The 27,796-nt window shown below is 40.3% G+C and overlaps 1 protein-coding gene across 3 annotated transcripts in view; it reads right to left on the reverse strand.

Annotated features, from left to right (window-relative positions):
- Positions 1–4,346: 4,346 nt before the first annotated feature.
- C5H5orf34 (chromosome 5 C5orf34 homolog) overlaps positions 4,347–27,796 on the reverse strand; it is a 32,562-nt gene continuing 9,112 nt past the window's right edge. The window contains exons 1-13 of one of the 3 annotated variants that reach the window (XM_077816820.1): positions 26,116–26,323; positions 25,373–25,600; positions 24,791–24,880; positions 22,253–22,917; positions 21,260–21,361; positions 18,041–18,164; positions 15,984–16,075; positions 15,608–15,677; positions 10,952–11,122; positions 9,163–9,257; positions 7,521–7,601; positions 6,126–6,166; positions 4,347–5,411 (exon numbers count right to left, since the gene is read on the reverse strand). In XM_077816820.1, coding sequence (XP_077672946.1) covers positions 5,221–5,411; positions 6,126–6,166; positions 7,521–7,601; positions 9,163–9,257; positions 10,952–11,122; positions 15,608–15,677; positions 15,984–16,075; positions 18,041–18,164; positions 21,260–21,361; positions 22,253–22,917; positions 24,791–24,880; positions 25,373–25,567 — 1,917 coding nt within the window. In that variant the 5' untranslated portion in view covers positions 25,568–25,600; positions 26,116–26,323 and the 3' untranslated portion in view covers positions 4,347–5,220. Of the gene's footprint in view, positions 5,412–6,125; positions 6,167–7,520; positions 7,602–9,162; positions 9,258–10,951; positions 11,123–15,607; positions 15,678–15,983; positions 16,076–18,040; positions 18,165–21,259; positions 21,362–22,252; positions 22,918–24,790; positions 24,881–25,372; positions 25,601–26,115; positions 26,324–27,796 lie in introns of those variants that run through there. The other 2 variants (XM_077816819.1, XR_013346123.1) reach the window with 2 other exon arrangements.

The following is a 27,796-nucleotide window of genomic DNA, read 5'->3' on the forward strand; positions in this document are numbered from 1 at the left end:
GGCCTGCGGGTGGCCCCCCGGAAACCCGCTGAGCGTCTCCCCGGACCCCCGCCCCCAGGGGCCCTGGCCGCGCCTGCTCTCGCCGCAGAAGGGGAGGGGCGGCGCCTGTTGCCGCGGCGCGGGAAAACCTGTGGCCAGCTGCCAAGGGAGACAGGGCCTCCGGCCCTCTGGTGGCAACGTCGGATGCCCCCAGGCCAGCCCAGTTAGCGTTGGGGACACACCTAGGTCAGGGACTGTAAACGCATCGCCAGCTGCACCCCCGGGCAGCCAATAGTTAAAAGCCCCCAGAGATGCTTTTTTCTAGCTGAAAAGCAAGAGCAGCTTGTGACAGGGTTAGACAGGCCCCTAAGGCTCAGACAGTCTAACCCTGGCCCCTGCCAAGGTGGAGCCTGTGTTGTGTCTAAACCATCCAAGGGAGAGGGCTCACCCCAGCCTGCTCCTGAGACCCTCCAGGAAAGGAGATTCCCTAACGGCCCGGTGCAGTTTGTTCCATTGTCCTAGCCTACTTAAGAAAAATTTAACTGAGATTTAATCTACATCTGCAAAAACAACAAGGAGGCTGGTGGCACCTTAAAGCCTAACATTTATTTGAGCATAAGCTTTAGTAGGTAAAAACCTCACTTCAGATGCATGGAGAGAAAGTTACAGATGCAGACATAAATATACTGACACATGGAGAAGGGAGTTACCTCACAAGTGGACAATTTGATCAGGGTGGATGTACTCCACTCCCAACAATAGATGAGGTAGTGTCAATTCCAGGAGAGGCAAAGTTGCTTCTGTAAGGAGCCAACCACTCCTAGTCCCTCTTCAAGCCCAAATTAATGGTGTTAAATTTGCAAATGAGTTTTAGTTCTGCTGTTTCTCTTTGAAGTCTGTTTCTGAAGTTTTTTTTGTTAGAGTATATAGCTACTTTCAAATCTGTTTTAGAATGTCTAGGAAGATTGAAGTGTTCTCCCACTGGCTTTTGTGTATGACCATTCCTGATGTCTGATGTGTCCATTTATTATTTTACGTAGGGACTGTCTGGTTTGGGCAACGTACCTGGCAGAGAGGCATTGCTGGCACATGATGGCATTTTTAACATTAGTAGACATGCAGGTGAATGAGCCTCTGATGGCGTGGCTGATGTGGCTGGGTCCTCGGATGGTGTCACTAGAGTAGATATGGGGTCAGCGAGGGAATGAGGTTTGCTACCGGGATTGGTTCCTGGGTTTATGTTTCTGTGGTATGTAGCTGCTGGTGAGTATTTGCTTCAGGTCGGGAGGCTGTCTGTAAGCGAGGACTGGCCTGTCTCCCACAGTCTGAGAGACTCAGGGATCATTTTCCAGGATAGGGTGTAGATCATTGATAATGTGCTGGAGAGGTTTTAGCTGGGGGCTCTACGTGATGGCCAGTGGAGTTCTGTTATTTTCCTTATGGGGCCTGTCCTGTAGTAGATGATTTCTAGGTACCTGTCTCGCTCTGTCAGTCTGTTTCCTCACTTCCTCAGGTGGGTAGTGTAGTTTTAAGAAGGCTTGATAAAGATCTTGTAGGTGTTTGTCTCTGTCTGAGGGATTGGAGCAAATTTGGTTGTATCTTAGGGCTTGGCTGTAGACAATGGATCATGTGATGTATCCTGGATGGAAGCTGGAGGCATGTAGGTAAGTATAGCGGTAAGTAGGTTTCTGGTATAGGGTGGTGGTTATGTGACCATCTCTTATTTGCACTGTAGTGTCCAGGAAGTGGATCTCTTGTGTGGACTGGTCCAGGCTGAGGTTGATGGTGGGGTGGAAATTGTTGAAATCCAGGTGGAATTCTTCAAGGGCCTCCTTCACATGGGTCCACATGATGAAGATGTCATCAATGTAGCACAAGTAGAGGAGGGGCGCTAGGGAACAAGAGCTGAGGAAGCGTTGCTTTAAGTCAGCCATAAAGATGTTGGCATACTGTGGGGCCATGTGGGTACCCATAGCAATGCCACTGTCTTGAAGATATAAGTTGTCCCCAAATCTGAAATGGCTGTAGGTGAGGACAAAGTCACAAAGCTCAGCCACTAGGTGTGCCGTGGCCTCATCAGGGATAATGTTCTTGACAGCTTGTAGTCCATCCTCATGTGGAATATTGGTATAAAAGAGCTTCTACATCCATGGTGGCCAGGATGGTGTTTTCAGGAAGCTCACCAATGCATTGTACTTTCCTCAGAAAGTTGGTGGTGTCTCAAAGATAGCTAGGAGTGCTAGTAGCGTAGGGTCTGAGGAGAGTCCAAATAGCCAGATAATCCTGCTGTAGGAGTGCCGATGCCGAGATGATGGGGCATCCAGGGTTTCCAGGTTTATGGATCTTGGGTAGCGGATATAATACCCATGGTCAGGGCTCCGGGGTTGTGTCCGTGTAGATTTGTTCCCGTGCCGTAGCAGGGAGTTTCTTGAGCTGATGGTGTAGTTACTTTTGCTACTCCTCAGTGGGGTCAGAGGAAAGTGGCCTGTAGAATGTGGTGTTGGAGAGTTGCCTGGCAGCCTCCTGTTCATAATCTGACCTGTTCATTATGACTACAGCACCTCCTTTGTCAGCCCCTTTGATTATAATGTCAGAGTTGTTTCTGAGCCTGTGGATTGCATTGCGTTCTGTACGGCTGAGGTTATGGGGCAAGTGATGCTGTTTGTTCACAATTTCAGCCTGTGCATGTCTGCGGAAGCATTCTATGTAGAAGTCCAGTCTGTCATTTTGACCGTTAGGAGGAGTCCACGCAGAAAATCTAAATCTGCTATGATGCAGTTTGAACCTATTGCCTCTGAGCCTGCATTCTGTAACAAGAGTGAACAATTTTTCTCCATCTTATTTATGGCAGCCTTTTAAGTATTTAAAGACTGATATCTTGTCCCCTCTTCATCTCCTCTTTTTCAAACTCAACATACCCAGTTCCTTCTGCCTTTAGTCATATGGCTTACATTCTATCTCTTTGAGCTTTGTCACTCACCTCTGGATCTTTTCCAGTTTCTTTACATCATCTACAGATGAGCACTATTAGTTTAAAAAAAAAAAAAAACTTCAAGCACCAGGTTTAATATTTCGAAGTTAAGGTTTTTTTTCTTTCTTTCTTGAAATTAAACTAATACTAAAGTTGGTTGCAGGTTGATTCATAGGGCATGACAGGGACTCCCAAATGCCTTTTCAGGAAGATTATGCTCCAAAGTATCAATGCTAAAAAAACAAACAATTTTCAGTATGAACAAGCAGGTTAAGAGTGTTTTATTAATTATTGGAGTGTTGTGGGTTTTGGAAATAATTGGTAGTACAAGCTTCTTTTCATTAGTAATTTAACACAAGACTAGTTAAAGCAGCGGAGAATATCCTGGAGGGAATAATCCTGTAAAGAATCATAGAATATCAGGGTTGGAAGGGACCTCAGGAGGTCATCTAGTCCAACCCCCTGCTCAAAGCAGGACCAATCCTCAATTAAATCATCCCAGCCAGGGCTTTGTCAAGCCTGACCTTAAAAACTTCTGAGGAAGGAGATTCTACCACCTCCCTAGGTAACGCATTCCAGTGTTTCACCACCCTCCAAGTGAAAAAGTTTTTCCTAATATCCAACCTAAACCTCCCTCACTGCAACCTGAGACCATTACTCCTTGTCCTGTCCTCTTCTACCACTGAGAATAGTCTAGAACCATCCTCTCTGGAACCACCTCTCAGGTAGTTGAAAGCAGCTATCAAATCCCCCCTCATTCTTCTCTTCTGCAGAATAAACAATCCCAGTTCCCTCAGCCTCTCCTCATAAGTCATGTGTTCCAGTACCCTAATCATTTTTGTTGCCCATCGCTGGACTCTTTCCAATTTATCCACATCCTTCTTGTAGTGCGGGGCCCAAAACTGGACACAGTACTCCAGATGAGGCCTCACCAATGTCGAATAGAGGGGGACGATCACGTCCCTCGATCTGCTCGCTATGCCCCTACTTATACATCCCAAAATGCCATTGGCCTTCTTGGCAACAAGGGCACACTGCTGACTCATATCCAGCTTCTCGTCCACTGTCACCCCTAGGTCCTTTTCCGCAGAACTGCTGCCTAGCCATTCGGTCCCTAGTCTGTAGCGGTGCATTGGGTTCTTCCGTCCTAAGTGCAGGACACTGCACTTATCCTTATTGAACCTCATCAGATTTCTTTTGGCCCAATCCTCCAATTTGTCTAGGTCCCTCTGTATCCTATCCCTGCCCTCCAGCGTATCTACCACTCCTCCTAGTTTAGTATCATCCGCAAATTTGCTGAGAGTGCAATCCACACCATCCTCCAGATCATTTATGAAGATATTGAACAAAACCGGCCCCAGGACTGACCCCTGGGGCACTCCACTTGACACCGGCTGCCAACTAGACATGGAGCCATTGATCACTACCCGTTGAGCCCACAATCTAGCCAACTTTCTACCCACCTTATAGTGCATTCATCCAGCCCATACTTCTTTAACTTGCTGACAAGAATACTGTGGGAGACCGTGTCAAAAGCTTTGCTAAAGTCAAGAAACAATACATCCACTGCTTTCCCTTCATCCACAGAACCAGTAATCTCATCATAGAAGGCGATTAGATTAGTAGTATTGGCTGATAAGGTTAGGAACAGACAAGATGTTCTAGAAGACTTTCTTTATCTACAGTATGTATAAGTATGATAACTTAAAACTTATTTTCGTTTAAGGTAAGGCACTATAAGGAAATATTCATTAAATAAAAAACAAAACGGTTTATTTTCAGACGTTCTTAAAATAGTATTTTACAGTAAAAGTATAGAGCAGAAATAGTTCAGGGGCCATCTTAAATATTCCTTTGATCTCTTAAAAAAAGAGATTTTCAAATTTAAAAATTGCTTAACCAGATTACGATAGCCTAGTCAGTTATTTGACCAGTAACAACTGCTAAAAACAATTCTGTATGTATGTTGGAATTTACAAACATGCATTGTCATTTAATTTCTATTAAAGAAGGCACTTTTACTCAAGCCCTACCTGTAAATAGAACCAGACTACATAAATATACCTCGTTTCTGTTCTATCCTTTGTATGGCATATTAGAATTCTGTTGTTACAGTAGGACAGAGTCAATTATTCAGAACAAAAACTACAGCTCTTAGGGCCTGACCTTTCACTCCTTGAACACCCAGAAATCCCACTTGATGCACAAGACTGCAGGATAGAGCCCATAAACATTTAAATAAAGCTGTCTTTCAAGTGCTTGCTCCAGTGTCACTTCCCAGAAGAAGCTAGGAGAGATTCAATATCTTGGATGACTTTTGAAGTTTTTTCCAAAGCCTCTGAGATGCTCCGTTCACCAATATCCTCAGGTAAAGTGTTTTCTGGTTGTCTATCAGTAATATGAGATGGATTATTTTTCATAGACGAAGTCTTGTTTGGAACATTGCTGTTCTGCAGTAAGACTAGCAGTTGCGTTGTTAAGGAAATTTCTGTTTTGTCTTCCCTCTAATAATTAAAGAAATTTTAAATATTTTAACTATGGTTCTCAATTGCCAACGCATACTGTAACCAATAAATAAAACTATGAAATCAAATATGTGAAAGTTCTTTAATATGTCCGCATCTTATTTCAATCAAATATCTATATTAAATTAGTATTTTCCTGTATATATCAAAGCGTATTTAAAAGAAAAACCATCAAGGAAGATATCAGATTGTGCAGTCTAAAGGAATTAACAAGGCATGTTAAAAAGCTAAAGTAAATTTAGGGATAATTACATGATGTTTTGAGTATATGAAGTAACAGGTTTTTTTCAGCTGGCTTAACAATGGAGCAAAGTTGAGGCACTTGATAACTTTGTTATCTAGTCCAAGTCTATGCCCAAAAGGCATACACATCACTCCTCTTTACAATAAAAGGTTAATAAAAAGATACAATATAGAAGTTTGAACAACAGAACTATTCCCTTTTGAGGATTTCTGTGTGTTCTGCCAGTTTTTTGGCGTTTCCAGTGGTGTGACACGGGGGCAGGCCTAGGATAAATAACTGGGCAGAAACTTTAAAAAAAATAAAATAGTAACCATTGAAAGCAGAGACCTATACAATAAAAGGAGTAAAGGGACACGGTCATTTAGCACTCAAAATATGCTAAAAGAAATTTTTGTTGAAAGGATACAGTTAAATCTATGTATTTTCTCAAGTTCAGCAACCACAGACCTGTTAAAATAAAATTAAAAAACAAACAAACTTATTTTATATAGCAGGATAGATAATGAAAAATTTCTCATGTGTACTTTCGCCCTTATGATTTTATTTCCTTATGCAGTTTTATAGATGACCTGTGCAAGTAAAAGAATGATTTGCTTTTTCCTCCCCCCACTTCATATTTTTGAGGTCAATGGAACTGCTCACGTGAATAAAGTTAAATATGTGCAATTGTTTACAGGATGAGGGCTCTACTTTGAGACTATTCTCCCCCGCCAATTTTAATTCAATCAATCTAGAGCTTTTTAATGCCAAATTATATAGGTGTACCAGTATTCTTAAATGTCAGCACAGTGCTAGGGAATAGCTTACATATTAATCAAAAAGGACACAGCTAGAAGTCTAGTTAATTTAAAAAGTCAGTTGGAAGTACTACACCTGCCCCTAAAGCCCTCTGCCAGTTACTGTGGGGTTGTGATCACATTTCCCTATTTAAAAAAAAATAAAAATGTTTCCTCTATTGTTGTGTAAGACAGACACACTCACACACACACGGAAAACTGTACATAAACTGCTTGTATAAAATCCTGTGACGTGCACAAAGCAAACAATAAAAGATTTTTTCCTTAACTATCTCTGAGGTAGTAATTTTAGATGTTACTTGTAACAGTTCATAAAAATAAAACTCATTCAGACATAAATATGATTAAATAGTCCCTTTCACTAATGTTGCAGATTCTGTAGAAGCACAAGATGCGTTCCTGTGGCATCAGAATAGTGGTTATTCAAACAAACACTTTAGCAACAGGAAAAGTACAAAGCCAGCACCTATCCTTCAAAGTACATATTTATAATCTGTGTTCTTAGTGCCTATTACCATGCTATCTGAGCACTTCCCAAAATGATGGGAGTGTACACAGAATTTAAATATTCTTCTGATTATAAAATTTTTATAGTAAACTGTCACAAGGAAGCATACATTTTGGGACTAGAATTTTCTGGATTTCCTATGCTATTATGGACGTATTTTATTTTTTAATAAGGATGATTCTCTCATAGCCCAGTTTCTCTGTTTGATCTTGCAACAAAGTCAAAACACTGTTTAATATTTGTCTTCTGCTTTGGCAAGAGCTTCAGCATTATGGCTTCAATACAGAAACAGAAAATAGATATGAGGAAACAAGCCTCTGTTTAAACACAAGCTGCCTGTATAGTTTAAAATATTGTAAGAAAAATTATGTGGAGTCAAAATATAAATGGGTTTAAATTTTTCATCTTTAAAAAAATGCAGTATGTCATATTTAGGGTTTAAAACTTTGGTGGTTTCCTTCTATACTATGAATAGCAAGTTATATGTGATGAGTACCAGTTTCTCTCAGTTGCAGGAAGAGTCTCTCCCTCATCATCATTCAAACTTCTGCACCATGCTACTACTGTTTCAATGTATCTGTATTCAGAAGACAATTCATAAAAAAGAAAAATAATAATTTAGATCAGACAAATACCCCTTAATTAAATTTGAACAGAAAACTGACAGCATTAAACAATAAATCTGGAGTAGGGAATGGAACAGAATAGAGCTAACCTCCAGGATATTCTTATGTGAATTTGATAAAAGAGGAAAACAAGAAACCTTCCAGAATCAGTAAGCGATTACCCAGTGAAGAAATTTTTCCTTTTATTAATCCTGTATATAAATGAAAAGAACCTTACCGTACAACTGAGTACATTTTATGATGTCTAAAAAAACCACAAGGAACATTACTTTCCATTTAATTTGTTGCTTGTGAAGCACAAAGAGTTTCAGGTGATAGAGAGAAGAGGAGATTAGATACTGAAGATAGAAAGAGACAGTTTAGTGGTCTAAAGCATCAGATTGATATGCCCAAACTCACTGGAACCAAAAACCAGAGTTTTGAATGCTATATGGTCAACTCAGCCCTTAAACTTCATAATATAGGAGTTCCATGAATTAAATTCCATTCAGTTTGATATTCATGTGATTTGAATGCAACTTTAAAACTGAGGTATTGTCTTCTCTGCATGGATATTAAAAAGTCCACAGGAATTTTTGTAAGAATACAGGTTGTCCTTGACCACAGTTTCCCCACTCCTATATTGCGAAGTGTGCCAGTTGTCCACTTGGTTGCATCTCTGTGATCAAGTAATTTCTGGTGTGCACGGTTTGTCAAGTTACTTGGATAATCTTTACGATGAGAAGAGCTACGTAAATGTAAGATATTACATAGCAGCATCTGAACACCCTAAGCAGCTGTCCAAGAAACAATGGATAAGGACATAGCATGTTGTTTTTCTAAAAGAAAAACTACATGCTGTTATACTGCATCATTAACACAACTGCCTGCCAATGAGCAAACTAAGGGCTTAAGTCCTGCTTCTCTCGTTTGCATATTCACAACAGCAGTCCCACTAACTTCAGTTAGACTATTTGTGTCATCATGGTGAGTAGAATTGGCCGTAACAAATTTATGGAAGTGATACAAGAAAATTAACATTAAAATAATTCAAGAATTGCTGTCTGATCAAATTTGTGTTAATATTTGTATAAAAATAATTCTTAGAGAATTTAAGTTAAGCAACCTTTTTGAACCCTTTAAGTAGCTGTGGATATCAGGTGTACCTCAGCAAAGAAAAAGTGCTCTCCCTAGCCCTTTTGCTTAGGATATGTTATTTGAGCCCCCCCCCCCAGCAATTAAAAGTAGCATCACAGTTAGACCCCATGGCAGTCCCTCTTGAGTGCTTCCCTCACCTCCTAATAGCTATTATTCAGAATGATGGAAAAATGATTAAATTAATAAGTGAATATCCCATCAAATTAACTGTCTAAAGCCCTGAGCTGTGCAATCTGGATCTTTGCTAGTCAGTCAGGTACAACCTTTTCCACAGTCTGTTTTACAGAAACACATTCAACTATTTACATTTCTTGACACAAAAAACTTTTACTGAATTCCTGAATTTGTTAACTTTGTTCCATGCATCAGCTATACCTTTCATAGAGTCCAGGATGATTTATCTGGATTAGCTGCTGTGCCCCATCAGGACAGATTACTTTACACCATCCTGTGGTAGCACCTTGATTTATCTTGGAAAAAAGACAGACGAAAGAGCATAACTGTTCTGCAGTGGAATCAGAGGTATACCTACTTTAAACAACAGCAACAGCATATGCTAGTTCAAAGAGAAATATCTGCAAATGCTTCATTTAAACTTTTGTATCTGGCTATGGATGTAAGGTGTGGTCTGGTGGCATGATCACAGAAACACCACCAACTGGGAGTTCCTGGTTCCAAGAATTGCCCAAACACCGATTTCAATGTGCTGTCTGAGAATAATGGAAAATTCAACCCCTTCACTTCCCGTCTGACCCCATGTGAAGAAATGTCCAGTCTTTCAGAATTTTTAATTCTTTCTACTCTCATCCGTAGAATGAGGTTATAGATTTGTCTTGATCCTCAAGTTGTTATTGTTAGAGTAGCAACTTCATACAAATGAAACATCATTTCTTAACAAATCTTACTCTGCATGTACTAGTCACATCTGCTAATGCTCCCCCCATCCCCAAGTATTTTTTACTTCAGTTAACATGCTAATGCAACAGAGCTACAGAAGAGTGAGTTGGATTCTTTCCCCAAGCTCAAGCATTATCTGTGGAACTGTTAAACATTCAATGGCAAGTCTTTTATTACCAGCGATGATGCATGAACTAGAAATCACATAGCAACTCTCAGTCTCACCATCAACGCTGAGTTTGCAACTTGACACTCAGGAAAAAAAAAAGCAGTAGTATTTTTTACTTGAAAACTGAATTGATTTACAAAATAAATATGGAATCCCATTTCCACATGTCACTTATCACAGAGGAAGCATATATTGCATTATTATAATATTTGCTGATAAAGGACGTATTCAATGCCAAAAAATAATACAAAAAGGAGCGTCAAACTTTTTAGAAGAAATAAGATAAAAGTGTGCTTGGGAAATGTGTTTATTATTTGTTAATTTCTTAGAGGATGCAAAAGAAGGGCAAGAATGATGCTCTCAGCTAGAACTAACCAGCTACAGCTTACATGCCTTTAGATACGATCAGTACTGGCCTAGTAAGCTTGCTTAAGTATGGCTTGCTAGAGGAAATTAATATGGTTTCCTTGTCCAGTGTAAACAGGACTTCATGTCAGTCTTGGTGATTTACTCATTTTTGTGAAGTTGGTAATATTACATAATTTGTAAATGTAAGTGAAGTTATACCCCATCCTTTTACTTTAACACTTTTTCTGAGAGGAGATGATCGTCTGAGATAAACTCCATTTCAAATTACAAAAAAAAAAAAAAAATTGAGCACTCATATTATCAAGACTTAGTATATTTTTCAAGGATAAACAGTTCCAGCAAAATTCACATAATAGCAAACAAACTTATAAGTACCAGTGCCTCTCTCCTTAGTTATGGTTTGAGACAAGGGCTGCCATTACAGGCTAAAGGAGAAAAAGTTTCCCCCTTGTTAAAATATTGGCAATATATCAATAGTGGCAAATAAGGAAAGGTCAGATTTTTAACTAGATGAAATATCAATTTACCAGCTCGTGACAGTGAACCAGTGTATAACCAATGTGACTTACAAACTCAGGGTAGATGGAGGCTCCCCAACTGCACAATTTGCTTTTTATGCCTATCAGAACCAAATATAAAACTTTCCCTAGACTTCACATTTATTAACTAACACCACCTTCAGATAGAAAGATTTTAAAAACAGCTATTTTCCCTGTTCCTGAGAATTACCTGTGTTCTTCCACAACAAGAGCTGAAATCCCAAACCATATTCAGGGTCATCCCATCACAAAACAGAGCGTGGACTTTATTATCTGAATATGCAACAAGTCTTCCCACATTGGGAATAACTGTTTCATGCAACGGAACTGGCAGCATTTCTCTTCCATCTGTCCCTGGTATCTAATGTGAACCAAGTGTTAAAGAAAAAATAAAATTTACTATATTTAAAATTATGTTATTACTAATATTAAATTTGTACCAGATTCACAGTGCAGCTTTTTTATTGAGACACCAGTAACCTGCTTCCCTGCCTGGTTGTAGCGGGCAAATTAGTTGAAACAATAGTAAAGAAGAAAATTGTCAGACACACAGAAAAACCAAATTGTTGCGCCAAAGTCAACATGGCTTCTGTAAAGGGAGATCATGTCTTACTAATCTATTAGAATTCTTTGAGGGGGTCAAAAACATGTGGACAACGGGGAATCCAGTGGACATAGTGTACTTAGATTTCCAGAAAGCCTTTGACAAGGTCCCTCACCAAAGGCTCTTACATAAAATAAGTAGTCATGGGATAAGAGAGAAGATCCTTTCATGGATTGAGAACTGGTTAAAAGACAGGGAACAAAGAGTAGGAATAAGTGGTAAATTTTCAGAACGTAGAGGGGTAACTAGTGGTGTTCCCCAAGGGTCAGTCCTAGGACCAGTCCTATTCAACTTATTCATAAATGAGAAAGGGAAAAGGGTAAACAATGAAGTGGCAAAGTTTGCAGACGATACTAAACTCCTCAAGATAGTTAAGACCAAAGCAGACTGTGAAGAACTTCAAAAAGATCTCACAAAACTAAGTGATTGGGCAATAAAATGGCAAATGAAATTTCATGTGGATAAATGTCAAGTAATGCACATTGGAAAAAATAACCCCAACTATACATACAATATGATGGGGGCTAATTTAGCTACAACTAATCAGGAGAAAGATGTTGGAGTCATCAGAGAACTATCCATGAAGATGTCCACGTAGTGTGCAGCGGCAGTCAAAAAAGCAAACAGGATGTTTGTAATCATTAAAAAAGGGACAGAGAATAAGACAAAGAGGACCTTATTGCCCTTATATAAATCCATGGTATGCCCACATCTTGAATACGGCGTACAGATGTGGTCCCCTCATCTCAAAAACGTTATACTGGCATTAGAAAAGGTTGAGAAAAGGGCAACTAAAATGATTTGGGGTTTGGAACGGGTCCCTGAAGAGGCTAGGACTTTTCAGCTTGGAAAAGAGAAGACTAAGGGTATGTCTTCACTATCCGCTGGATCGGCGGACAGCAATTGTTCCGACGGGGATCGATTTTACCGTGTCTAATCTAGACACGATAAAATCAATCCACGAGCGCTCTCCCGTCGACTCCTGTACTTCAGTGCCGCGAGAGGCACAGGCAGAGTCGACGGGGGAGTGGCAGCAGTTGACTCACCGCGGCAAGTCGATCTAAGTACGTTGACTTCAGCTACGTTATTCACATAGCTGAAGTTGCATAACTTACATCATTCCCCCCCAGGGTAGACCAGGACTAAAGGGGGATATGATAGGAGTATATAAAATCATGAGTGGTGTGGAGAAAGTGAATTAGGAAAAGTTATTTACTTGTTCCCATAATATAAGAACTAGGGGCCACCAAATGAAATTAATGGGCAGCAGGTTTAAAACAAATAAAAGGAAGTTGTTCTTCACTCAGCGCACAGTCAACCTGTGGAACTCCTTACCTGAGGAGGTTGTGAAGGCTAGGACTATAACAAGGTTTAAAAGAGAACTGGATAAATTTATGGAGGTGAACTCCATTAATGGCTATTAGCCAGGATGGATAAGGAATGGTGTCCCTAGCCTCTGTTTGTCAGAGGGTGGAGATAGATGGCAGGAGAGAGATCACTTGATCATAACCTGTTAGGTTCACTCCCTCTGGGGCACCTGGCATTGGCCACTGTCAGTAGACAGGATACTGGGCTGGATGGACCTTTGGTCTGACCCATTTTGGCCATTCTTATGTTGCTCTCTGACTTGCTGACATCCCCTTATATTCAGAGGGTTCAGGCCCCACCAGCTAGTCCTAGGTCTTTGTTCTTAGCTTATACCCACCTGTAGAATACATGTAACACAAAAGAATTGAAGTTATCTTAAGTTTGGTTACAGGTGTGACTTAACCAACAAAGAAAAGAGAAGCAGAGCACCACTTCACAAATTAGCAATCCAGAAGGTAAAAGATTAGTGCTGATCTCAGGATCATAGATATAGATATCTATGTGTGTCTCTTATAAAAAGCCCCCAAACAGCAAGCAAAAGAAGGCCTTGAGAATAATTAGTATTGTAGTGTGGGAAGGCTGTAGGGCAGGAGTGGGCAAACTACGGCCCACGGTCCGCATTCAGCCTGCCAGCTATTTTAATCTGGCCCTCGAGCTCCCGCTGGGTAGTGGGGTACTGGGGCTTGTCCCGCTCCGGCACTCCAGCTGGGGACCAGAGTCATGGGCCACTCTGCGTGGCTCCCAGAAGCAGCGGCATGTCCTCCCTCCGGCTCCTTTGCATAGGGGCAGCCAGGCCCCTATGCATGCAGCTCCACAAGCTGCCCCGCCCCAAGCGCCGCCCCTACAGCTCCCATTGGCCAGGAACCATGCCCAATGGGAGCTGCAGGGGCAGTGCCTGCGGATGGGGCAGTGCACAGCAGAACTGCCTGGCCGTGCCTCCGCGTAGAAGCTGGAGAGGGGACATGCCACTGCTTCCAGGAACTGCTTGAGGTAAGTGTGTTGGATCATATTAAAGAAGTTCTGTATTAAAATCACAAATGAATTTGATTCCCCATAATTAGTAATACCCTGGAATTTAAACTAAGAAGTCTCTTGGTTTTTGGTACTGGTTCTCTCCCTCTGTGTGTGAAACTTGCAAGCTGCTAATTGCGTTAGTACATTCTAAGACAGAGTCTGTTCTCAAAGCATTTCACATAGAGAGAGACTCAAAGCAATACTCTGTAACAACAGAAACAGCACCCAGAGACTCCCTGCCCTTTTGTTGTATTAACAATTGTGATTAAAATAGAGATAGAGGATGTATGTGGATGGATGCTTAGTGTGGACAATAACTGAATGATCAGGGAGGTGCCAGCCTAAGAATCCAGTGTCCATCGGCTGAAAAAGGCGTCAAGTGGAAATAACTAGAGGACCCCTGGAGGGCAGACTGGAATCCACCCAACAGCCTCAAGAATGGGAGAGCCAAAGAACAAGATAACATCTAGCAGAACGGAGCCGTCAGGAATGTGCTCTCTGCTGATTGATTCAGCAACAGCATGATGAAGCAATTCCCATAGACTGGCATAGGAAGAAATTCCTATAAAAATGGACTGTAGAAAGTGAGAACTTTGGGGTCTGATTCTGCAAACCAACTTCCGGGAGCATATCGATGAGCATCTGACAAGCCCCTGCTCCCTCCTCATGTCCAGGCTACCTGGCCAGTGGCTTGGCACGAGCAACTCTAAGGCTGGTAACTATGATAACAACCTTGCAACCTTGATAACCTCTGTGTGTGTGTGTGTATGAATGAATGTGTGAATAAATATGAGATTGAATGGAATGTTATAACTATAACTGCCTACTATGATTCTTTCTGTATTCACAATAAATGTGGTATTTTGCCTTTTTCCCTTTTAATAAGATCCTGCTGGTTTTTAATGTATTGGTATAACAAGTGCCTCCTGGAGCCGGCACCCCTGAGCCACCCCTCTGCCCCAGCCCTGATCCTCTTCCCACCCTCTGAACTCCTTGGTCCCAGCCTGGAGCACCTTCCTGCACCCCAAACCCTTCATCCCCAGCCCCACCCCTGAGCCTGCACCCCCAGCCGGAGCACTCACCCCCTCCCACACCCCAACCCAAATGTTGTGAGTATTCATGGCCTACCATATAATTTCTATGCACAGATGTGGCCCTCACGCCAAAACGTTTGCCCACCCCAATGTATGGTTTCAAAAGTAACTAATAAAATAAAGAGCTATAGTAACAAGACAAAGAAAAACTATCTTAAAAGAAACAAGTCCAAATCTTCCCACTGTTCTGCTTGGGGGTGGGAGGGAGAAGGTACGAAAGGAAAGGCCTTGGGAAGAAAGGAGGGTCTAATTCTTATCTGGATTAAGACTAGAAATAAGGGGGAATTGTCTCAACTTGGTTTTTAGCTGAAGTCAGTAACTGGCAATGACATTACTTGTTTGTTAAAGAGTATAAAAAGTAAACTCTTACTTCATTGCTAATACCTGCCTGACCACACTGAAGCTGACCAATATGGGTCTAAGCACCCACAAGTTTAGCTCATTTGTAAGTATCTTGATCAAATGCTTATCAATGTTTTGTACTGTTTATAGACATAGTAAGTTGCTTATTAGTTAGGCTTTTTAGGCATGTTTAGAGCAATGGTGTAAATACCATACGGCCTTTGGATTTAATAAAGGAATTTATGGCTAAATTAGTGTTTGGTTGTTAGCCAGATCAATATTATGAATTTCAAATGTTATTACTAATTCCAACACCACCTCTCTTTTACCCAGAAGCTGTCTATAGACCCTACTAAACACATGCTAACCGTTCAAATGTTAACATACTTACAAGTCTACAAGTTACAAGTCTTCAGTTACATACCATTCTCCAGCAGCAGATACTGTAATTATGGGTTAATGAAAGTTTAGTCTTGTAACAGTACTGGAGAATTCTGAGAAGGAAAAAATACATCTCTCATATGCAGAAAACATGCATCACTGCACAATTACTTACTGTAGCTTCATTTACACACAGTTACTATTAAGGGTCTATTTTGTAACCTAATTTCATTATGTTTATATACTTTTCTGATACTGTTGATATAATTTAATTTGCTTTATTTCTTATACTCACAGTTATAGTTGAAGTCTAACTAGAACAACATGGTAATCATTATTTGTCATCTTTGTTACTGAATGCCCTTCCAAAGGGCTAGAGCAATTCATATAACAAAAATAAAACAAAAGGAATAATTCACCTGGTTGCCTGGGTAATAATGGAACAGATGGAGTATGGACTTTCTGGTGTATCCGGAGGCAGACTGTTTGCTGAATACATGTTTTCTTCTCTCTAGAACATAACAGAAAATAGAGGACTTATTTATAGATACTGCGGTATTTAAGAATTAGCAAGATACCAAGTTTGGGGCATTTTTTCGCCCAGTGAACTGTTATAGCAGCATGTTTGTGCTGAAGGACAAATAAGAATATCCTTTCAAAGCTACAGGGCAGTCATATTAATTAGACCATATTCTACACTCAGACATAAGTACAAAAATTGCACAGACTAAATAGGAACGGAGTACTTTTATGAGGGCACATTTTGGCCTATCATCTGTAAATGTGATGCTATTCCAAGTAATGAACCAGTTTTGAGACCTGTTGTGTGGAACCTTACCCTGCTTTAAATTCTTAAACTATCCAAAGTGCTTGAAAGATGGCAAGGGAGTCATTTTCCCTTGTCAACATGTTAAATAAAATATTGAGAGAAAGCAGGGAACAGTCAAAGAAAATGTAAACGGAATGAATGACTATACCTTGACCTGGTGAGGTTACAAAACTATCATGACAATGCACCGAAATCTTAAAGCAATATTGCTTCTATGGAACATCAGAAACTTATTTTGATTGGATAATTTTGATGGAATAAAAAGATTATGAAGGTTGCCGCCCCTATTTTGAATGGTTCTTTTTGAGGCACACCAGACATCTTATTCAGCATGGGAGGAGGCATCACCACCACCACATCAAACAAGCATCCTGTCATGGTCATCCCCTTGGACCAAGGCCTTTCACCAAGGCCCAACTGTGATGCTAAATTCCTATTATCTGATTTTGAAAGATATTCTGACCAGACCAAGTAAGGAGACAGAACCAAACATAACTATTTCTAGGGTTGTGTTCTTAGCAACTCCTAAGACGTGAACTTAAGGTACATGTTATCCACACACCGTGTGAGTCAATTTCCATCCCGCCCCCCTTCAAGTGCCTCATTTTAAGAGCCTGGTTTAGACAGCCAGAACAAGTTACACTTTGCAACACTCTGCTGTGACCATCTTATAAACTGATTCACTGTGGAGGTTTTACTGAGTCTGCAGTTGCCAACTCAGTCATTTGCTATGCCACCTGCGGTCATTTAGCAACTGAACTGCATCCTAGACACACAAGCTGCATTTTCCTGTATTTTCTGTTCTTTTCCACTCACCCCTTTATTATTTATACTATCGCAGCACCAGCAAAAATCAGGATATCCCCAAACACATTGTGCTAGGCACTGTACTTGAGATAGGCTCTGCCCCAAAGAATATAAAATAAATATAGATAAGAAAGGGTGAGAGGGAAAACAGAGACAGAGAGGTGAAGTGACTTGTCCAAACATAAGTAGGTCAGTCACAGAACAAGGAGTAGAACCCAGGTCTGCTAGGTCCTGTCCACTGCCCCACACTGCCTCTTTTATTTGTCTTGTTTTAATAAAGGAGATCAAAATTTAGTAAGAGAGCTTAAGAACTGAGAGCTACCACTTAAAATTGACACTCTGGACATTTGATGCTATTTAAAAAAAAATAAATTCAAGAATGAAGTTTTTAAACGGGAAAAATCTTAACAGAGGAAAAAAAATGGAGAATATGGGATCACAATACCTACTTTTTTGAGTTTGAGATAAATGTTCTAACCAGATTTTTCTCTAATTCACAAGTGATAAAAATACATTATTGAAAAATCTTCAGTGTAACTTTCATGCAAAATACTAAAGTGTGACTTAAACTAGAACAATGTCTTAGTACAAATTGTCCATGCATCCGATGAAGTGAGCTGTAGCTCAAGAAAGCTTATGCTCAAATAAATTTGTTAGTCTCTAAGGTGCCACAAGTACTCCTTTTCTTTTTGCGAATACAGACTAACACGGCTGCTACTCAAACCTGTCCTGTTATAGCAGTTTCTTAACGTGAAATATGCTGATAACATTGAATGGAAAATTAGGAGTAGTATTCAAGTAGTAAAACAGTTTGATTTTTTTAAGTAGTGCGATTCCTACCTGTCTTGTTTCTTTGTGAACTGAATAATGTGTAAAATAGTTTCCCAAAAATGCTCCTTCTGACTTGAAAACTGATCCATCTCCAGGATAAATTTCTATAAAGTTTTCAATACCATGGATAAGCCTATGAGATCAGAAGACAGAACACAAAAGTCGTTAACTATCAGTATTGCCATTTAAAGGGAATTTTTTTTTTTAAATTTACTAGATGTGAATACACATCCTTTCACCAAAGCCACCACATGAAAAGTTATTTCCTTGTGTCCCCAAACAGTATTCTTATTGCTACTTTTTATTTTCCCCTTTAAAAGGAATCTTAGCTTTATGTTTTTACAAAATTGGAGAGAGCCTTTTTTTAGTTTCTTAAATATAAGTAGCTATCCCATAAAAACGTAATTCATCCACAGGTATTGGAAATGAAATATAGCAATGATGGAGGAGTGAGGTGTACGTCCACATTAGAGGGAAGTTCTGATTAAACCCCGCAAGAGACAGGAAATTCAGATTTAATGCTAACTTAGCAACCTTACCACCTCTTCGTTGCATATAGTTATTTTGATATGATACAGGATTTTTCATTACATGATCACATAACATTATGTGATCTATGACTAGACCAGGGCCCAATTCTCCATCTTAATCTGGGTGTGCAGTGTGCTCTGTCCACAAAAAGCCCCACTGAAGTCCAAATGGCTTTACATGGGTACAGGGAAACACATGTGGAATGAATTGCAGAACTGGGGCCTTAATAGCCAGTCTGCTCATGTAGGGTAAATATTTGGAAAGTTCAGAAATAATTTCACGCTCACTGTTATTTGGCAAACAGATATTCTAGAGAAAGAATGAATCTTTAAAGTATTTCCTTTCCCACTATACTACTGTGAAGGACAAAATACCAAAGTCTCTCATTTCAGTGTCTTGAGGACAACTGAAACTTTTTCAAATAAAGACAGTTAAACAGCAAATGTGAAAGAAGCATTTAAATAATCTTACTTTAAAATTAGGGCTGTCAAGCGATTAAAAAAATGAATCGCGATTCATCACACTTAACAGTATACCATTTATTTAAAAATTTTTAGATGTTTTCTACATTTTCAAATACATTGATTTCAATTACAACACAGAATACAAAGTGTACAGTGCTCACTTTACATTTATTTTTGATTACAAGTATTTGCACGGTCAAAAAAACAAAAGAAATAGGATTTTTCAATTTACCTAATACAAGTACTAAAGTGCAATTTCTTTATTATGAAAGTTGAACTTACAAATGTAGAATTATGTACAAAAAAACTTGCATTCTAAAATAAAACAATGTAAAATTTTAGAGACTGCAAGTCCATTCGGTCCTACTTGTTCAGCCAATTGTTCAAACAAGTTTGTTTATATTTGCAGGAGATAATGCTGCCTTCTTTTTGTTTACGTCACCTGAAAGTGAGAACAGGTGTTCTCATGACACTGTTGTAGCCGGTGTCGCAAGATATTTATGTGCCAGGGATGCTAAAGATTCATATGTCCCTTCATGCTTCAATCACCATTCCAGGGGACATGTGTCCATGCTGAAGATGGGTTCTGCTTCGTAACAATCCAAACCAGTGCAGACCGATGCATGTCCATTTTCATTATCTGAGTCAGAAGACTGATTTTCTTTTTTGATGGTTTGGGTTCTGTAGTTTCCGCATCGGAGTGTTGCTCCTTTAAGACTTCTGAAAGCATGCTCCACACCTTGTCCCTCTCAGATTTTGTAAGGCACCTCAGATTCTTAAATCTTGGGTCAAGTGCTGTAGCTATCTTTAGAAATCTCACACTGGTACCTCCTCTGCATTTTGTCAAATCTGCAGTGAGTGTTTTTAAAATGAAAAACATGTGCTGCTATAACATGAAATATATGGCATAATAGAGCTGGGGACATACAACTCTCCCCCAAAGAGTTCAGTCACAAATTTAATTAAAAAAATGCATTAATGAGCGTCATCAGCAGGGAAGCATGTCCTGTGGAACGGTGACCAAAGCATGAAGGGGGCATATGAACATTTAGCATATCTGGCACATAAATACCTTGCAATGCAGGCTACAAAATTGCCACGCAAATGCTTGTTCTCACTTTCTGGTGACATTGTAAATAATAAGAGGGCAACATTATCTCCTGTAAGTGTAAACAAACTTGTTTGTCTTAGCGATTGGCTGAACAAGAAGTAGTGGGACTGAGTGGACTTGTAGGCTCTGAAGTTCTACATTGTTTTGTTTTTGAATGCAGTTATGTAATAAAAAAATCATTTGTAAATTGCACTTTCACGACAAAGATTGCATTACAGTACTTGTATGAGGTGAATTGAAATTTTTTTTTATCATTTTACAGTGCAAATATTTATAATCAAATATACAATTTGATTTCAATTACAACACAGAATACAATATATATGAAAATGTAGAAAAACATCCAAAATATTTAATAAATTTCAATTGGTATTCTATTGTTTAACAGTGCGATTAAAACTTTAATTAATTACAATTAATTTTTTAATCGCGATTAATTTTTTTGAGTTAGTTTATCACATGAGTTAACTGTGATTAATTGACAGCCCTATTTTAAATGATTTGCATATAAATCTATACAATTAGTCCATATTAAAGTTTGGCTGATTGCTAAATCTGGATTCATTTAGAAACTGAGACCAGCATATTAAAACTTGGTTGCCTGAAATTAGCCCTAATCAAGGAGCATGATTTTCAGAGGAGCCAAACTCCGGCAGATGTCCATAGGACCTACAGGAGCGCAATACTCCCCTGCCCCCACCCGACTCCAAAAAAAAAAAAAAAATCCACCAGTCCTCTTATTTAGGGGTTTTAAATGTGGCTTCAGAGTCCTAACTTTATTTGTAAAATACGTACCCAGCCCAGAATTTTCAAGCACAAGAAATTCTGAAGCACCTTTTTAAAAGTTCATATAATTAAAAAATGACTGAATAAAACATTTTTCAATTCAGTGACAAATGTTTACTCCCAAGCTAATACCACAATGGCCACAGTCACAGTCTACAAAGTTTTATTTCAGAGTAATGAACTCTGATAAACACAGCAGAAACATGATCAGAACATTAAATGTAACTCCTCAGTAAGTAAAATAGGGATTTGAATCTGGAAATTTCATCTTTTAAAATCCTAATTCCCATAGAAGTGCACAAGCTTCCAAAAGTGAACAAATTATTTGTTTCTTACCTGTAAACAATACCCTGGCACCAAACAATTTTTATTAGTAGAGGGTGTGAATTATGTTCACTGTCTTGCTTCCTCTGTAGAAAGAAGTCACAGAAACTCCATCTGTGCAAAAGTCAAAGACAGAAAAGCTGCAGTAAGTTTGTAGTTTATCAGTATTATTACTAATATTTTGCACTGTTCTAAGAAGCCAGGGAAATCTTTGCTTAACTTGCTTAATTTTTGATAAAAATTATATACATATATATATAAAAATGCAATACTCAACTCACTTAAAGAAGCAGCGCATATTCAGGAACTGCAAATGGATGAATTGAGAAACACCCTACTAGCTAAGAAATTATTCTTCAGGTCAATGAAAGGTCTCAGAGTAAATTGGCATGAGACAGTGTTCAAACTTTGTGACCCATAAAAAAATTGTTTCAAGGACACTCAGTCTGCTCAATTACCACCATTTAATCTGACTTTCTAAGTTACAGCTCTACTTTCCCGCTCATCCTTTATATGGAAAAAAAGTTACTTATAATCAAATATGAATCATGTTTTTGTGAACCACCAACAACACCCCTCCCATCCTCTTGCTTTTTCTGAAAATAAAGTTTAAAAAAAAAAAAAAAAGTAGTCCATGCCGCTGGCAAACTTCCCAAGCATTATTTTCCCAAAACCTAAAGTGGTTGTAATGTATTTTTTCAATATCCCCATTATTAATTGCATATTTGTTTAAGTAGAGCTTCTCTCTCCATAACAAACCAACTATTAAAGCTTAGCATTTTTCTTCAGATTGATATTACAATTTCTTACACCGGTTTAAGTATTGTTGGTCTTATGAATACCACATTTCATGAAGTTTGTAAGAAAAGGGTGTTTGTTACATGTTTTATTTTAAATAGACATTTATGATGGTTAATATTCAACCAGGCTGTTGAAGATCTGCTGTTCAGATCTAGGGAACTGTAATATATTACACAAAATTAAAAAGCAAACATTTCCAGTTACCTGTGTAGATGTGGTGCACTACAGCTGAGTGGCAAAGCTCTAGGCAGATGAGAAACTGCCTTTGTTTTTTCACTTTGCTTTAAAACATCAGATCCCACAGTTCTATCTCTAGTGCATTTATTCTTCACATATGTTTTATGTATGTTATCAGTGTGCAACTGATAGAACATTAATGCCAAGGACAAAGGGTATTTCCATTCTTCTGGATATGAGGAAACAGACCAGCGCTGCATAACCCACATGTATTCAGATGAACAGCATGTAAGAGACAATGGGGCCTCATCTTGTCCCTTTATTTGGTTTAAATAGTCCTTTGATTTGTCCAGTTCCCTGTATTTGTTTACAGTCCAGCAACGTTCCCCTTTCTTATTCTCCATTCTCATCTGTTTAGGAAACATTTCTGAGATAAAACTTCGGCTTGATTTTCCATGCTGACCTTTGTTTTCATTATTGCTGTTTTTTTCAGAGAAAGATGAAGACACTGCATACTTTTGGCTTACTTTGCATAAAAACTGCACTGTAAATTCTTGTTGCAGTTCTGACATGCAGAGATAAGCATGACCATCTAAGGATGAGATTGTTACACTGCCATTATCCATACATTCTGCTGCATTAGTAGCATTGGGGCTCGGCCAATTGATTTCTGAGATATCAGAGAGAAAAATCTAAAAAGAAGAAAATGAACAGAAGGTAGTAAAATCTATTTTAAGTGAATTTAGTTCTTCTAAAGGTGACAGTGGTGAAGAGTGAAGGTTCCTATTTATCTATAAAATAAGACTTCTCACTTCACTTCTCAAATGTACCTCTTCCTGTTGTAGCGGAACTATACCCAGTGCTAAAGGAGTAATTTAGTTACTATGCTCATGCTCATTTAATTGTTGACCTCTCTGTTGAGACTGCCAATAAGTAGGCTTCGCAGAATTTGAATTTTTTTTAAATAATTTCAGTGGCTAGAGTTAGTTTATTTTTAAGCATTTTTTTATTTTTATCCATTTAAATTTTCACAGTTGCGCAAAATCATGGAGGGAGGTCAGACAATAGTTATTTAATGACAGTAGATGCTGGAACTCAAAAATTAAAGCTTTTTAACTGTTAAAAACACAATTTGTCAACATCACATGTCAAAATATACAAAGTAATTATCCTTTAATTAAAAAGGAAGAAGTTCTCAAGTGGCATTTTTTTTTAAAACTTTGCCCATCTGTAAATTTCAATTATGATAGATTGAAATATGTTTATTTCAGTTTGTGTACAGTGAAAACAACGTTTAAAAAATAAATCTAATCCTTCCAAGCCTACCAACAGGGCAGCAGCTGTGGTGATTTAGTGAGGTGGATCTCTTTTGAAGTGCCTAGAATATGTTTCCGAAGGAAATTTTAAAATATAATAATGAATTTAGACCTTTTGTGGTATCACATTTCAGAGGTACCTGAAAATGTAGTTGTTAAACCTATTTGCAAAAAAGGTGTCAAAATCTGACGTTAGATCAGTTACACCTCAACTACCTAGCTACATCCACGTACAGATTATTGCTTCAACTTACATTCTTGTATAACTTTTTCTACTGTGCCCATCATTTTAATATTCGGTGCTTTTACCAAACTAAATAACGTTAAATAAAACAGTTTCCAATATCTTACACAAATTAAACCAAATCCTGTATCTACCTCAACCCCCAGATATATGCCAAAATGAAGATATACTATGTACTGCAACAAGTCTTGGATTTTATTCTTACTGGTAAATTGAACTAAAAAAAAAAAAGTTAAGTGATATCTTTATTATTCAGCAGTAGAGACCATGCATACAATACATCTAAGTTGAAGCTTGAAACATTTTAATCGTTTTTCAAGTTTCAATTAATAATGTAATTCAGCCTGGAAAAAGAGATGACTAAGGGGGAATATGATAGAGGTCTATAAAATCATGACTGGTGTGGAGAAAGTAAATAAGAAAGTGTTCTTTACTTTCTCTCATAACATAAGAACTGGGGGTCACCAAATGAAATTAATAGGCAGCAGGTTTAAAACAACCAAAGGTTTCTTCAACGCACAGGCAACCTGTGGAACTCTTTGCCAGAGGATGTTGTGAAGGCCAAGACTATAATAGAATTCAAAAAAGAACTAGATAAATTCATGAAGGATATGTCCATCAATGGCTAATAGCCAGGATGGGTAGGGATGCAAAACCATGCTCTGAAGTGTCACTAGCCTCTGCTTGGAGGAAGCTGGGAATGGGTGACACAGGATGGATTACTTGATGATTACTTGTTCTATTCATTCCCTCTGAAGCACCTGGCATTGGCCACTGTCGGAAGACAGGATATTGGGCTAGATGGACCATTGGTCTGACCCAGTATGGCCATTCTGATGTTCTTCTTATGTAACTTAAAATCAATTTTTTCCAAACCTAATTTACCAAACTTAAAATAAACACATACTATGAAAGTAAAACAAACTAAAAGAAAAAAAAAATCACTGAATCAGACTCCCACTGAAGTTTACTTTACAAAAATATTATTAGGTATGCAAAACTTACATTTTTCCTTTCAGAAGGTATGATACTTGAAGGTAAATACAAGGAAGTACAAAACTGGTTCCGGAAATCTAGTGCTCGTAGGAGTTGCTCCTGAGGAAAAAGTATGAGACACGTTATCATGGAACTGGCTATGCAGTGGGAACATTTCAGTGGTTGCTTTATCTCCTCTTTTTGGGAGGAAAATAGTGATTAAGAATTCAGCATTATTTGTACACTGATAACCAACAATGCCATCACAATTTCTCTACAATGCAAAAGCACTGTGTGAACTACCAATCAACATTAAGCTATCTACCTAGACTTTCGGAATAGTAAGGGCCAGATATATCATCCACCCACAATGGGCTTCTATACATTTGAGAAGAACATGTCAGCTGACTGACAATGTTTACTTTGATTGCTAACACTGGCAGTTCATTCAGTATTTCGACTACCTTTTTAAAGAACATTTTTATGTGGTTTGCTGCTATAATGGAAGGAATAAAAATGTGCCATGGTACTACCTTCTTATCCCACCTGCTCTTCTCCTTTATTTCTGCTCTATTTGGAGATAGCATAGAAAAAGAAATTTAACTCACGTACTCGGTAGGTACTAATAACAAACTGAGTCCTTTGGCGAATCCTTTCAGCTGGCTGCAGAGGATGGGCAGAGTCAGGAAGTGCCTTTTCAAACAGGAATTCAGAGCCACAGGGGGAAAGAAGCAGTCTGGATCCATCTATATAGTGCACTTCTACAGAGTCATCCTCATAAAGAGTCATGAGACTTTCAGTCTTCATTGCAGTAAAAGGAAAATGTTTGTCGAAAAGAGTCTACATTAAGAGACGACAGACTTAGACTATAAGGGTAATCTTCCTAATGCACATGTACAAATAATGAAACAGGAGCAGATCTACAAAAAAGGATTACAGTACAGTCCTAGATCCACAAGTAACAAATTTATCATGTCATGGGGTGGTGGAGCAAGTTTTTACTTTACATAGCATGCACAGACCAAACAAACAGCATAAGCTCCTTTTTATATGTATGAATACACATAAACCTACTCCTTATTAAAGCTTCGTTTACAGATTCAGTATGTCCCAGGGCAAATATCAACAGTTCTGGAGGAAAGTAAATATCGAAACTTCTATTAATTCTGCTGACTGTCAAGGCTGAAACGCTCAGTGCAGGCTTAAGTTAAGGTGCCTTTTGCTTCACCACACTGATCATTTGCTTATTAACAATCATCAGGACAACAGATGAGCACGGACGATGCTCCTGACCTACACTGTGTCTTTTCCGCAGACAGACACTATACCGGGGTACTGGGGGGATTATCACCCACCTTTCTACAGGAGCCAGACCTTGGGGGAGGGTAGCTGCGTCGTGCCCCGTGCAGCACACAGAGTCAACGGCAGTTCCGCACAAGCACGGCCCAGGCCAGCCACAACCCTGCCCCCGGCGCGCGCCGCTCCGCACCCGGGCGCCGCCCGCGGCGGGTCAGACACCGCAGCCGGAGCAGAGCGGGAAGCGCCGCGCCGCCAGGTTCCAGCGAGCCTGGCTCAGCGCCTCCCGCTTCAGCGGCGCCGGCTCTGGCGGGCTGTAGCCGGGGCCCAATGAGAAGAGGAGTGGGTGGGGCTTCGTGTAGCGGGGTGGGGCTTGCCGACACCGCGGGGGCGGCGAGATTCTCGCGCTCCTGGAGGCTGTCCCAGCCCGGCGTGCCTGGCGCGCGCAGCATGGCTGGGCGCGCGCGCGCGCAGGGAGAAGGCCGGCGAGCCCGCCGCGGCGGCCCGGCCTCCCCTTGTGGTCTGTTCAGGCGCTGGGGCGTTGCCCATCCCTTCGCCGGGGGGGGTCATTTCATTGTGCACTTTCCAGTGTTTGGCACCTGCTCGTTCCCCTGGCGTCTTCTTCTGAGGAGCCGCTGGGAAGGGGCGGCCCTCGCTGTTTGAAAGGGGGGGGCAGAGGGTAATGCTCACCCCTTGGCTTGAGGCGATTTGAGTTAGGTACAGAGTTTACAGTTTGGTTCAGTGGCTTTCAGCACCCCCAGTGTAACAATTGTTCCAGCACGCTGGGGAGGGCTCTGCAAAGCAGGGTTGGGCATGCTCGTCACCAGAGAGCTGCCTTGCTTGGTGCAAGGGGCTGAGGCCTGGCCCTGCGGGAGCTGTTCTAGAGCTGACTGTGAGGGAGCATATATAGCAGGAGCAGGGAATGGGACACAGTCAGGGGTGGCAGGTTTGTAGAAATTTTGGTGGTGCCCAGAACCCACCCTGCCCCAAACTCCATTACCCATACCCCAAATCTGCCTAAGACTCTGGGATGGAGTTTGGGTGGGGGAAGGAGGTCTGGGGTGCAGGCCCTGGGCTGCGGAGTGGGGTGCAGGCTCTGGGAGGGAGTTTGGGTGGGGGAGGGGGTGCAGGAGGGAGTGAGGGGTGCAGGCTCTGGAAGATAGTTTTGGGGGTGGAGGGGGTGCGGGCTCTGGGAGGGAGTTTGGGGATAGGAGGGGGTAAGTGAGGGCTGAGGATGAGAGGTTTGGGGTGTGGGAGGGGCTCAGGGCTAGGGCAGAGAATTGGGGTGTGGGAGGATGAGGGCTCTGGCTGGGGTTGAGGGGTTTGAAGCATTGGAGAGGCTCAGGGCTAGGGGCATTAGTGAATGGGGGGGGGGTACTAGGACCCTGCAGCAGCAGTTGATGCGGGGAGCCCGCAGAGCAGGCACCGAAGGCAGGGGAGATGAGTGGGGGTTGGGGGACATTTGGGGAAGGTGCGGGGGAAAGCAGGCAGGGCCAGGGGAGAGACCCGGCCCCAAACATTGGTGGAGCTGGGCCCCCAGGCCCTGAATATTGCTGGAGCCTGGGCACCATGACTGTATATAACTCGCTGCCCCTGAACCTGGTTGCAGTGGAAATGCAGAGGTTTGAGGGTCCTACATCTCTTTGCTCACCCTACCGCTCTTATACTATCACACGCCGGTCGACAGTGGACACCCCATAAGGCTCTTTACCCATGTAAGAAAACACTGATCTTGAAGAC

Source organism: Eretmochelys imbricata, chromosome 5, assembly GCF_965152235.1.
Source record: "Eretmochelys imbricata isolate rEreImb1 chromosome 5, rEreImb1.hap1, whole genome shotgun sequence".
Taxonomy (NCBI): Eukaryota; Metazoa; Chordata; order Testudines; family Cheloniidae; genus Eretmochelys; species Eretmochelys imbricata.